Below are 14179 nucleotides of genomic sequence, written 5' to 3' on the forward strand. Positions count from 1 at the left end.
GATAGTGGCGAGTATAATTAAACCTTCGATATTTTGTCAAATTCTCCTTCAAACCATGCCCCCCAAAAAATCCTCATAGTGGATCCGAAATGTCGGAGAATATAGTAGGAAATATGAAAAGATATATATTTTTTATCCCATTTACACCTGGGGTTTATAAATTTATTCCTTTCTGAAAGAAATTTTGTATAATGGCTCCGCACATATTTCACACAGTTGAATAATAAAACTATATTGGGCTAAAGCACAATCATGTGTTATCATATGCTACAAAATATATCTATTCAGATATTATTGCTGCTGAAGGTGGTTACGATATGAAGATAGAGGTCTAAATATATCTTTGTCCGGTGACTTTAAAATGTTATGCAATTTAAAATAGAAAAAACCGGATATCTTACTAATAATGACGTATGATATTTTCTGATATCTGATTGGTCAAATATATGCTTTTAATGGAGATGTACGATAATGTTTGTACTGCAACCACTGTCTGACAATGTACCTATTTTTCACACTCAGTTTTTTCACGTTAATATAAAAATATGTAAAACCTAATACAACATGAGAAATAATTTAGATATATTGGTACACAAGTTTTATTTCTTTAGTGAAATATTGCAAAGAACAAGACAAAGGATTATGATTTCATTCGTCACTGTGGAATGCTGTCTCATTGGTTATTACAACAGGTTTATCATTCTGATTTCCAAATATGATATTGTTACATATGCCTATACTCACACGCAAAAAAATGAATTGCAGTGGTTGGAAAATAATATAAACAAAATTCCGTTTTGGTATGAACTGAGACTGAGAAAGAAATGAAAAATATTCAATATTGCCACCATAACATGGGAGAAGATGCATTGAGCAGGGCAAAGGATTATAATTTAATCTATCACCGTGGAATGCTGTCTTAGTAGCTATTACATCAAGTCTATCTATGTAATTTCCAAATATGAGATATTGTTATACCAGTATATGCCCACATGCGAAAGAATTCAATGCGGTGATCGCAGAACACGAAAGTTTTATACGATCTATTGTTTCGTCGCTTATATGAGTAGTGTGTATTATCAACAATACAAATGTCAACATCAGTTGAATGACAGCTCTCGCGTAGTTTAGTCGTGTGCTGCTAATACCAGTCGTCAAGCTGGGGAACACGTGTGTAGTTTGCGGTGTGGTGTCAAGTGAGCAGGGAAGCCATATCAGAGTTAGAGGAAAGGGTGTGAAGGACCCAAATAAGATTACAGCCATGTCGTCACCAACGCTGTCGAAGTCTGACTCTCAAACTGAAATGTTGTCCATCTTCCGGCAGTCGCTCCTTCAGGCTAATGTTAAAGGAGAGACAGATTTCCAGAGGAACACCCCCCATATCTTTGTCGTGCTGGGGGCATCTGGGGATCTGGCAAAAAAGAAAATATATCCAACACTCTGGGCCTTGTATAGAGATATACTTGTTCCACAGGACACTCAGTTTGTTGGATATGCCCGATCGAACCTAACCGTGGAAGATGTGCGAAAGAAATGTGAACCTTACATGAAAGTAAAAAGCGAAGAACAGGAAAAGTATGAAGAGTTCTGGAAAATTAATACATATGTGCGCGGTTCATATGACAAAGGAGAGGATTTTGCAATTCTTAGCAAGCACCTCAAGGACCAAAACGACAGAGATGCTAATCGTATATTTTACTTGGCCCTACCCCCATCAGTGTATGAATCTGTCACAGCAAATATTCATGCACATTGTCAAGACACAAAGGGGTGGGTTCGAGTCATCATTGAAAAACCGTTTGGCAAAGACCTTGCATCATCGGCCAAACTGTCAGATCACTTAGCATCTCTGTTTAAGGAGGAACAGATCTATCGCATTGATCATTACTTGGGTAAAGAAATGGTGCAGAATCTTATCTCTGTAAGGTAAGATTATATGGCTAACTTTTATTTTCATAGCTGTACTTATTGTGTAGACATATTATGTGTGAATAATGAATATATCTTTGTAACTAGTATAGTTAAAGAAATATATCTACCACAACTTAGTGGGGTAGTGTTTATATCTACCACATTTACTACTGGATTTGGTCTTTGTATTTGGAAGAAAAAATAAATGCATGGCTGATGTGATAGTGCTCATTGGTTGGAAACTCACAGCCTCACAGTAGTTAGCAATGATTCTTTGTCCTTCCATAAGTTACAGAAAGAAATATAGGAGTGTTTGTGTTGAATTACTGTGGGTCATTTTATGTCACTGGCTAATAGGAGGAAGAGGAGAGGATCATTCACCATTTGTCTGCATGCCTTGTATAAGAAAATGAAGGAAAGGTAATGAAAGATGAGATAGATCTTAGGGCACAATGAGAATACCGAGTGTAAGCCTGTTGAAATGCCTCCAAATAAGTGGTGAGGGTAAAGATGGAATTTAAGAAATACAGCAGAGAGAGGACACTTTCATAAGATCATATTGTTGATATAAGGCATAATAAGCAGGAGCTTAACCCAAGCCATGGTGTGTAGGGAACAGAGCTGGGCATGTTACTTCTGGACAGGTAGTGCATTACCGAAAAATCTGTGGTGCATTTCTGTCAATGCATTACTGATTTTAATTTCCTTAGAACGGTCCATGTTACTGCATGTGCATATACATATATGCAGTATGTATATGCAGGTTTTATGGTAGCGCACTACCCTTCCAGTGGTAATACGCTCAGCTGTGTTAACCACTTCAGTACAACTCAAATTCTTGTGTGCAGTATCGACTGCCATATGTAATTTGGATCACACTACTTGCATTATAAAATATAAAGTTACTGCTGTATTACTCATTCTATTTTACTGAGTAATAAACACAGAAAACATTATCAAACCAGTTCACAGAATCCGGGGGTAACTCGTGTACATTTACAAAAAAAAAATGTAATCAAGACGTTGATGGTGGGATCTTCGTGTATCTACTTGCACCTCATGATGTCTATGTAGGTGTCATTGTAGCAAAGTGGTTAAGGAGTATGCACCAGGAGATGCGTACCTGGCACAGGAGCTGTCACCTGTGTACAAGTGTGAGCACAGTATGTCACTGCAAATATTAGTAGAGTTCTGGGAATGGACAAAAATTCTGTAAGTGATCCCAGTGATAAGGTGTCAGTTGCTGTTGTATGAAATGTCCTCTCATGAAAAAAGAAAAGAAAAGAAAAGTATCACTGCAGGTTGCATAAAAAAGTTTAGAAGTATCACTGAAGATCTCTTTTTACATTCTTAAGATTGAGGAGAATAAAAAATCAGCACTCTTTGATAATGCCAGATTTCTTCTGGCAACAGAATTGTTCCCCCACTTTTCCCATGCTAAGTATGGTAGAACAAGGTACCAACAATCCATTGGATATTCAGACTAAGGTAATCTGAATCTTAGGTGATAGTTCTAATAGATTATTGGTAATATGTGTTGCAGTATTTAGCTCAAGAGGGTTTTGAGACCAAACCATAATGCTGGATAGGACCAGGATTACCAAAAAGCTGTTGGGGTAGGATTATTAGATATTGGGGTAGTTGCAGGTAATGTACTGAGGTTCAGTAGTGTGTCAATCAGTTAGAGAATCTTGGATAGTGATAAGATTACGCAAAATATACACTGGTAATAAAATAAGGCATCACTTTCACATTTAGTTAAGATGACAATTGAACTACTTGTATGCATCAACATTACTCAATGGAGAAAGAAAACTGTACACTATGTTGCTAATCATATATTTAATTGGATTAAAGAGGAACATATATGAATTATGAGGAAGTTTGGAATAGTTGAGAGGAATGACAAGTCGGATGATAACATAAGGAGTGGATTGTAGCCAAGAGGACTTGGGTAATCTAAGTGGAGTAACATAACATTAATATATACTCTTATAGACAAGGTGTAGTGATTTCCAATAGAATGATTGGTTATGCAACTAGTCTAAATTAACTAAATTGTGGTTTTCATTCTGCTGGTCTGAACCTGTGATTGCTGCTGATCTTGGTATGTTTACTTTCTTATTTATTTTCACTGTTAGGTCCTTCATGTGTGGGCCATTGCCTTGGTTCTCTTGCAGGAGACCTACAGGTTCAGTCCATGTCATTCAATGAAGAGATTTTGTGTTGCTATCTGGAAAGGGTGTGTAGGACAGTGTAGTATAAGGTACCCGGTTTCTTGTGTGGTGATTTTATCTGTGATATTTTGAGTCTTGCTAGGCTGATTCTTTGTTGATACTGTTTTAATGCAAGGTTGTGACCAGGATGTAGGTATTCTGTTGCAATTTCTGCTTGTCATGTGAATGATTTCTATGTTGGGTTGATTTCTGAGGAAGTTTGAAGTACAGTATATAGTTTTATTGTGTAATCTTGATTTGTGATCTGAGCTTCTGTATTTTTGGATGGATATTTTGAGGCACTAGGGGCAGGTTATTATAAGTGTTTGAATAGAATATTGGTGGAATTGTTCATTTTCGTGGGCTGTATTTTAGTTATGTGCATGGTGGGTGGGTACAAGGGGTCTTGTGTGCTTTTTTTTTATAGATGGATTTTGTGTTTTTCAGAATGTAGTTGCTTACCTAGTAATAATTAATGGGAATAAGAATAAAGTCTTGTCAGAGGCAAATTGTTCTGTTTGTGTTGTGTTTGTTTAGCCAGTCATTATTTCCTTCTACATAGTGTATATATATCACATATTGCCTTTATCAACCAAGAGGGATATATATCTCAAACTGTAACCATACATGAATTTAAATGAGGTTTGGGAATTAAAGATTAAGAGGCAGGATCCCGTAAGTGCAGCTACTTTACTGAATACTACAACTAAGTATGTACTGGCACATCTATGTACATATCTTGTTTTTCCAATGTTGGGAGTGCATTTTACATTGAGGCACTGGTGAACAACAAAATTATTTCATGCACTTGATGATGTTCCTTGTCATTCTTAACCCGAATATTTGTCTAAAATTCAAAGTCATTGCTGTTAATTAAATTTCCCAACAACCTGTTCTTGCATACAACATATACTGCATTTGTTCTGGTGGGATAAAACATGTTTCTTCTTGCATAATTCAGTCTCATTTTTTGCTTTGTTCCACTGTTGCTCACTATCAAGTGACTTTGTAAATTATGCCATACTTGAATTTCTGTTTTGCTTAATTTTATTGTAACTTATGGCTTTTTCATATTCTTTGATTATTTCTATTGTATCACTAACATGTTTTTTCCTACTTGCATCTGAGTCCATTGTCTTGTTAGTTTCTATTTTTTATATTTCCATTTAGTTGACCTAATATTACCTGATCAAGGCTTAAATTTTTTGTCTTAGAATAGGTATACAGTTAAACTTGAATTGTATTCATAACTGCTTCCAGACATATTCATTGCATTCCTGTTTGCACTTGTAATATTTATCACAAAAATCACAGCAATCAACTTTTTGCCAAGGCATAAGATTCTTGGTGCAGTTCCTACTTTCATCTATACTACAGCCACTTCTTTCCCAGTTTCTTTTTATGGATAATATACAGATAAAATTCCACTGGATCTCCTAAATTTAGAGGAAAAAAGTATCTTGTCACTCCTAACCACTCAACAGTTTTATTCCATGATTCTACAGCAATGACTGGGTTAATTGTCAACATTTAGTATTACATTTGAAAAGCTAAATATCATAACATGACTTTCAACATTGGTTATTCTGACCATGTCTACACCTAGCTACATTAGTTACTAATAAATAACCTCTTAGAAACAAGATGAAAAACTTGCATCATATAGAGAAAAGAAGTTTGAAAAAAGTAAAAACCCTTTAGGTTTAACACAGACTAGTTTAAGGGGGATAGTAGATTATTTTTAAAGTAATGTACTACTAGATACAAAGAATAGGAAAAATGGTAGGAAAATTTAAGGGTATTTGATCCCACTTTATTTTGATCAGTATCATAGCTTTCCCATATGAAGTATTGGTTGTGTAAGATTGATACAGTTAATACTGTATGGAATTTAGTAACATCCCTATGGGCCAGTGACAGCATTTATTCATGATTGGGAGTTAATCTCTTCTCAAATTATATTGTTGATTAATTTGTACTATCTTAATTTCTTGCTACCATCCTTAAATCTCAACTTTAATAGGCCTATAAATGTATAAATTACTTTGTCCGTTATTTTATTATTGTGTGACAATGACATTATCTAAAATGAAAATGAAACAGATTGAAACATAAATATTAGAGTTGACAAAAATCTATATAATTGAGTAATTCTCCTCTGAATGACACTTAATCTTTATTTATATTCTCTCATGTTTCCTCTCCCCATTACGAGAATGTGTGTGTATCATATTTTATCCCCTTCTCTCGTCTCTTATCTGCTCTGCTTCCTCTACTATCCATTTTTCTCTTTAACCTCTTCTCTTTACTCTCTTTCTCCTTTCCTTTACTCTATTTCCTTTACTCTCCTTCCTCTCCTCTCATCTCTAACCTCATCTCTTTCCTCTCATATATCTCTTCTCGTCTACTCTCTCTTGTATGTCTTTTCTCCTTTACTCTTTTCCTCTCTCCTCACCCCTCTTTCTCCTCTCTCCCTTTTTCCTCTCTTTCCGCCCTCTCCTCTCTCCTCTGTTTCACTCTCTTCCTCCCCTCCCCTCCCTCCTCTGTTTCACTCTCTCCCTCCCCTCCCCTCCATCCTCTCTCTTCCGTCTCTCCCTTCCCTCCCCTCCATCCTCTGTTTCACCTTCTCCCATCCATCCACCCTCTCCCTCCCCCCTTTCCTTTCTCTCTCCTCTCCCTCCCACTGCTGCCTTGCTCCCCGCCCCCGCCCCGGCGCCCTTCTCTCGCCAGACGTCACGCCATATCGTTATACAAGTACCTGTCGATTGTGTTTTATGGGATTTGGTGACACCCCCTGCCGCTCGCTCGCTCTCTCTCTCCTCACCCCACCCACTGTTGCGACAGTGTGGTTGCTGCTAGGCGCCCGTCGCCTGGAGTCGTCCTCCTCCTCCTCCTCCTCCTCCTCCTCCTCCTCCAATGGTGTCCAGGACCGGATCTGTGTAATGGATTGGTATGGAATCGTAAGTTTGGTGTTCAGAACGTCTTCTTTTCCACAAGACCCGGTGTTTGATCATGAGCGGTTATTATCGGTAACTACTGTTTCGTGTGGCTATCTGAGCACGCCGGGCTAAGGTTTCGGCTGCGGTGCATAACACAAAATGAACGAAAGGGGTTAGGAAGGAGCCTGTGGCTGCGGCCGAAGCAAACCTTTGCCCTCTGTGCTTGGACGGTTGGAGGAAGGGATCACTCACTAATTGGGCTCGGTGAGAAATGGAGGACTCGAACTCGCGAGTAGGTATACGCTTCCGATCGCGCCGCCAGCGCACAGATAGTACGAAGGGAAAGAGTACTTTTGGTGCCGGTATAGTATGTGGCCTACGATTTGTTTTCTTTTGTATAGAATGTGGCTTACCTTTCCAAGCAGGTTAGGTTAGGTACCTAATCTAACCTAACCTTGTTTAATTTTTTCGTGAGGTAGGACACATTCAAATAGGGTAGGCCACATACTATACCAGTTTCAAAGAGGTAGGCTACATACTATACCGGCAACGTACATTTTATAAAATATAATTGTGCAGCAGCAACACACGAGATCTAACAAATAATATAAAAAAAAAGTAGACCGCGTGAACCCAACCAACGCTGAGATTCCATTATATCGGCTTTGTACAGGTGACTGCGACCTGCCCGCCTTCCCGCCCTGAGGCGAGCATGCACGCATGGTGAAGGGCCCCGGATTTTTTTTTTTTTTTCTTCTTCTTTTTCTTCAGCGTTTCACGTTCTGTCTTACTTCAGCCTAGTTGCTGCGTAGGGCTTTCTCCTAGGTGATGGAGTGGTAGATTACCATACACATGTCTGTAGTCTGTGCAGGCTGCAGTGATTGTTGATAGGCACGGTTGCCCGTTCACGATAATTTCCATACATATACGACAGTTTAGTTTATGATCCCTACAGTTGAAATATATATGAGTTCGGCATCTTACTAAGATAAGATAGATATGTGATGTTTTTCTGTTCGCATCTACTCCTTTTTCTAACCACTTGTCGTAAAAGACTCAATTTATGTATGGACATGAATTGAGAGTCTCTGTCGCCTCTTGTCGGTAAATGCCAAGGCGAAGTTTCTCGAGAGGAGAATTATCCCTGATGAGCGACTGTCGCCCGTATTTATTTGCCGACCCATCGACCTCTCTTTCTCTCTGCCTTTTTTATATTGTTTTTTTTTTATTTGAGTATTACCATTCACTCGTACATAAATGTAGTTGTCCCGAACACCTCTCCAGTCAGCAGCTGTAGGAACAAATATTTTCATGTATGCCTACCGACAGGCATCTCGCATCCAATCGTGTTACCAGCAGTTTACGCTATCCGTGTACATTTTCATGGATAGACCTGTTTTGTTAAGATGTTTTAGTAGCCAAATTATATGTGGTTACAGTTCTTAAATATTGAGTATTTAGTTTCTATTTTGCGAGATGGATATTTTCTCGTAAAAATATTCGTAATCGTAGTTATTTATGTTATCCGTAAATACTTAGAATTCACGCTAGGTCCACCTCGTGTGTGTTTGTGTGCGTGTGTGTATGTATGTATGTAATAAATAATACAGGAAGAACAGAACGCAGTAGATCAAACAAACAAATTAAGCTACAACTTATCAAGCGCTGGAGAAAGGGAACTACCCAGGAGCACATTCTTCCTCGGAATTCCCCGGTTCGGACAGGAGAAATACTCGATGTACAGGTTATTAGTGTGTGTGTGAGAGAGAGAGAGAGTGAGGGAGGGAGGGTGAGAGGTGGAGGGTAGAGATTCACCCCAATGTCCTCGAATCAGCTGTTAGACTAATTTGACTTATTATCCACCCTAACGAAAGTTTGAGAAATCGTGTACTTCCCGAACTATAGATAACTGGGACGTAACACCACACACATCTCCGTGGGCAAATGGGGCCAATGAGTACCACTATTTGCGTAGTGGAAGTTTTATGTCCGGAATGCGCGCACTTTAGTGTGCGCGAGAGAGATTAAACAATGGTGGAACTACACTTACGATGTACTACTTACTACCGCTTGTGTAACGACTTGTGTTGTCCTCTTCCTTCGTTTCACAGGTTTGGAAACCGGATTTTCGGACCCACATGGAACCGGGACAACATCGCCTCTGTGCTCATCAGCTTCAAGGAGCCTTTCGGAACTCAGGGCCGTGGCGGCTACTTCGACGAGTTCGGCATCATCCGCGATGTAATGCAGAACCATCTGCTGCAGATCCTGTGCCTGGTGGCTATGGAGAAGCCTTGCTCCACGTCCGCGGACGACATCCGCGATGAGAAGGTAATTTTTTTTTTTTTTTTGGGGGGGGGGGCATACAATACACGACGCGACACCATGGGCCGTGCATGCACCCTTGAACGATTTTGGTGGTGACAAGATTTTAATTCAATTTTGTCCCTAAATATTAAACGTATCATCAAGTAAAAAGGGAAAAAATCATCTTAAAAGTAGTAACAAGGTTGGAAGACCTTTGTAAAGACTTCTGGATGAAGTAAAATTACTTTTAGTGAACAAGATGGCAGCACGCGACCAAAAGGATTGTCGTACTTCTCATTCAACAAATGACATTTTGAACAAATGTGCAACTTCGGAAGTTGGAATATTGGTAACGTTTGGACCGCGCAGGAGCGAAACGAGCCCAAATACAAGTGACGAAAGTAACCCTAGCAGCAGCAGCAGCAGCAGCGACGGCGACTTCATAAAGTCACCTTGAGTGTCAGCCGTGTTACTGACTGGATGCGCATCAGCGCTCACAGTGCCGAGCTCTTTGGGGAGAGATACAGGCAGACAAGATAGGGAAGTGAAGCAGAGTTTACGGCTACGAGGGACGAAGGGAAATGAAACTTTAGAAACTGATATAGGAAACAAAAAAAAATCGTTGTAGGTCCAGCTAATATGATTAGCCTGTTACCTGGTTCAAAGTTAAATAAATATTCGCCAGCTTTTGTCATTCTTTGCTGAAGTATGTTTCCAAGGCTTCGGTTGGATGGCGGTCCACTCTCAGTCGTCTGTGGCTCTTCGAACTAATGGGGGAAATGTGTCGATCCTCTTGCTTACACATCACGTCTTCATCTCCATTGGCATTTCCGCCCCAGAAACTTTTCTAGAGAAAAAAAAAAAATCCCCAGAACCCATTCCGCTTTTAGATTCTTTTGTGGTCCAGTTCGGTTTTCTTTCAATTGAAAAATTCTATTGAGTCGAAGTCATCATATGAGTTGAATTTGCAGGAGTTACACAGGCTTTGTAATAAATCTACAATTGTGAGGAATATGCGATCCTTGCAATTAACAAGACATGTTGTATGACAAATCATTTCATTATTTTCAAAATGGCACCACAACGCTGATTGGTGATGCAGTGTATTTGTATAACTGTTTAGGTTTAGGCAGAAGTAGTTTCTCAGCGTTACATTGAGATATGTCTCTCTCTCTCTCTCTCTCTCTCTCTCTCTCTCTCTCTCTTTCTCTCTCTCTCTCTCTCTCTCTGTCTATCTCCCTCCCTCCCTCCCTCCCTCCTTCTACTGTATCTTCCACCCCCTGTCTGTCTTTCTCCCATTCTCTTTTTGTATTTCTCTCCCTCCTCTCCCGTCTCATTCCTGTATTTCCCCCCTCCCCCTCTCTCTTTCGTGTCTGTTCTTCCGTTTGCCCCCCCCCCCGTGTCGATTCGTTTCCATTCCTCCATTTCTTTTCATTTTCATTTTCCTGCACCCCGCCACAGACAACCCATATCCGCCCTGCACCCTTCTTCCCCAACTCTCCTTTATTTCCAGCTATAAATCATCTTTCTGGAGTCTTGTTGCCGGGCTTGCGTCGTCACCTCCCTTTTTTTTCTGTCCTCGACTTCAAGGTCTTCACGACTGTGTAGCTGAGCGTTCATGCAGATTTTGGTCTTTTGCTTGTATATCTTCACTCGTAGCATCTCTCGACCGCGGTATGTCCAAAATCTTGACATTATCAGCCCCTGTCTCCCACCTCCACTTCGTCTTCCACTTCCACAACTATCATTGGCATTTGGCGCCTCCATTTCACCTGTTGATTCTCCTCGTTCTGAAGCGCCCCCTCCTCCTCCTCCTCCTCCTCCTCCTCCTCCTCCTCCTTCTCCTCCTCCTCCTCCTCCTCCTCCTCCTCCTCCTCCTCTCCATTGACACTAGCCCGACATGACGTTCCCTGTGCCTCCTGGCCGCCACACTCTTGTTCTTTGAGCTTAATCTCTTATCTCGTGTCAACATGCTCCTCCGTCCCGCGGCTTTTCCCGTACAAACCTTAGCTTTCATGGACATTCCACTACTCTCTCTCTCTTCCTGTTCTTGAGTGTCCTTTCCATCCCACGACAACCATCGGCATCTCATGACGCCCCCTCTCCATTCCAACATCCTCCCTCTCCTGTGCTGTGCCCCCCCCCTTGCAACCCACGACCCCCCCACCTCCGTTGCATGACAACCTTCGACACACCATCTTGCAGCTCTTATCCTTGTCCTCCTCGCTTGCTCACCTGTGGATTGCTGCGGGCGCTTAACGCTTCGACCATGACCTTGAGCGCGGAGGGGGCTACTTTGCTTTGTATTTGTTTTGTTTTGATTGACATCAAACGATTTTGTGGAAATCATGGAGTCCTCCAAATCGAAATCTCCCGTAGGCGATCCGTCCCCTTAGATGAGAAAATGCAAAGATGTGAGGTGCAAGCAAACAAGAGTCATATACAGCAAAATCCTGGTGGCTGGAACTATTTTGGTGTAGCTATAACCCTGACCCTCTGACTCCGTCCGGAGGAGATGATTACATATAGGATGCCAACTCGCTGATGAGGTGAATTTGGCCAATCCGGGATATGCATAGTGAGGCTAGTTTTGAAGGCAAGAAGAACTGGAGGCGTTTTTGGAGGGAATTGGGGGTGAAATGTGGAGATGTTGAAGGAAGAGTAAGGGACAGGAGGAGAAGGGCTAGAGATGCGTGAGGCAGAGAAGGGATAGGTGGATGGGTTAGACGTGGTGGAGGAGGAGGTATCGCGAGGCGGACTCGGGAGTGTCTGTCTGTTTCGTGCATGTCATGCTGCCTTGCAGGAATTCTTCCCCCAACGCGGGTTTTTCCTGGTTCCCAGCGGCAGCCAGCACCTTTCCCTGTCAACAGAAAAAGACAGAGTATTCGGAGGAAGTTATTTTCATGCTGTTGGTAGGATTGGAATATGTTAGCAAATGTTTGGTTAGGCCAGCGTTTCTCAACCAGTGTTCACAGGAACCCTAAGGTTCCGCAAAAGGTCCCTAAGGGTTCCGCGAGAACAAGTGAGATAAGCTAATGCACTTTTGATTTTTTATTTAATTTCATATTCGTCATATAATGCACGCCATATTCTTGGTTATTGTAATAATGTAATATAGACATCATCCTATCTAACCTATTATTACGATGAAAATAAAATGAGAAAGATATGGTATATGTGTTTTTTTTTTGCGCAGGGGTTCCTTGAGACATGCAATTTATTTTAAAGGTTACGCAAGGGTAAAAAGGTTGAGAAACGCTGGGTGAGGCAGTTTGAGGTAAAGTTAGCGGTATGTTTGAGGCTTTTCTTCAAGGTTATCCCGTCTGGATTTGCCCCCCCCCCCAACCTTAGTAGGTCACAACCTAGAATGCACTGACGGTTTACAAAGGATTACAAAGGCGGAGCATGCCGACAGGAGACCTTTTGATCCATATCTAGGTCGGATGCGAAAAAAAATCATATTAATAATAAAATAATAAATAAAAACTATGATAATGTAAATAACAAATAAAATACATAAATAAATACATAGGTATAGTTAAATAATAAACAAACAGGTAAATAGTAAATAATAATAAATTGACATAACTAATAATAAATGAAAATCAGACAGACAAATTATAACAAAACAAAAACAAATAATATAAGATAAATTATAATCATTACAGCATCTTAGGTATTTATCTAAATGATTCTTAAAGCTTCGAACTGAACTACATTGCACTACCTGTGCAGGAAGTTTATTCCATTCATTAACTACACGGTTGGCAAAGTTGTTTCTACCTACTTCCAAATTGAATCTATTTCCGGACAGTTTGAGACCATTGTTTCTTGTCCGATTCTCATTCAATGTGAAAATTTGGTCACTTTTGATGTTGTCAATTCCCTTTAAAATCTTAGACCTATATCAAGTCACCTCTGAGTCTACGCTTTTTTTAGGGAAACAGATTCATATGTTTTAGTCGATTTTCGTATGATTTATTTTTGATATTTGGAATCAGTTTTGTGGCTCGCCGTTGTACTTTTTCCAGTCTGTCAATGTCTTTAATGAGATTCGGTGACCATACGGAAACAGCATATTCCAAATGTGGACAAACTAACGATTTATATAGCTTGTTAATGAGTGATGGACTTTTGAAATCAAAAGATCGCGCAATCAGTCCTAGAATATTATTTGCTTTCTCAGAGGCTGAAATACACTGCTTGGATGATTTGAGGTCGTTACTGATAATTACGCCGAGATCTTTTTCACTATCCACTTTTGTTAACGAATTTCCAAATAACTTGTAATCGTACTTACTGTTATTTTTACCTATGTGCATTACCTTGCATTTACTTGTGTTAAATTTCATTAGCCACTTTTCAGACCATTGCTGTAATTGATCTAAATCTTCTTGAATAACTAATTGGTTTGAGTGATCATTTGCCACTCCGCACAGTTTTGTATCATCAGCAAATTTGGAAACAGTGGATTTTAGTCCATGGTCTATATCATTTATATATACTATGAATAGAAGTGGCCCAAGAACGGAACCCTGAGGAACTCCACTTGCAACACTTTTCCATCCAGAAGTTTTTCCATTTAAAACAACTCTCTGTTTTCGACCATTCAACCAATTACTAGTCCAACCTAATAGGCTACCACTTATTCCATGTAAAGCTAATTTAGTAAGTAGTCTTTCGTGTGGGACGGTATCAACGATTTCATAGTTGCCAAAATAAAACCTACATATCATGTTTGCAAGTTTTCAATCGGCGACCGAATCTTCTAGATGCGCAACCCTACGACCCAGGCGCTCAGTGGCA

The 14179-nt window shown here is 40.1% G+C and overlaps 1 protein-coding gene across 1 annotated transcript in view; it reads left to right on the forward strand.

Annotated features, from left to right (window-relative positions):
- The first annotated feature begins 1090 nt into the window (after positions 1–1090).
- Positions 1091–14179, forward strand: part of Zw (glucose-6-phosphate 1-dehydrogenase Zw) — a 54616-nt gene continuing 41527 nt past the window's right edge. Inside the window, exons 1-2 of the mRNA XM_076177763.1 lie at positions 1091–1926; positions 9178–9397. Coding sequence (XP_076033878.1) covers positions 1262–1926; positions 9178–9397 — 885 coding nt within the window. The 5' untranslated portion in view covers positions 1091–1261. The remainder of the gene's footprint in view (positions 1927–9177; positions 9398–14179) is intronic.

The sequence above is a fragment of the Oratosquilla oratoria genome, chromosome 41 (genome assembly GCF_046742065.1).
Source record: "Oratosquilla oratoria isolate Oo_2021 chromosome 41, ASM4674206v1, whole genome shotgun sequence".
Taxonomy (NCBI): Eukaryota; Metazoa; Arthropoda; class Malacostraca; order Stomatopoda; family Squillidae; genus Oratosquilla; species Oratosquilla oratoria.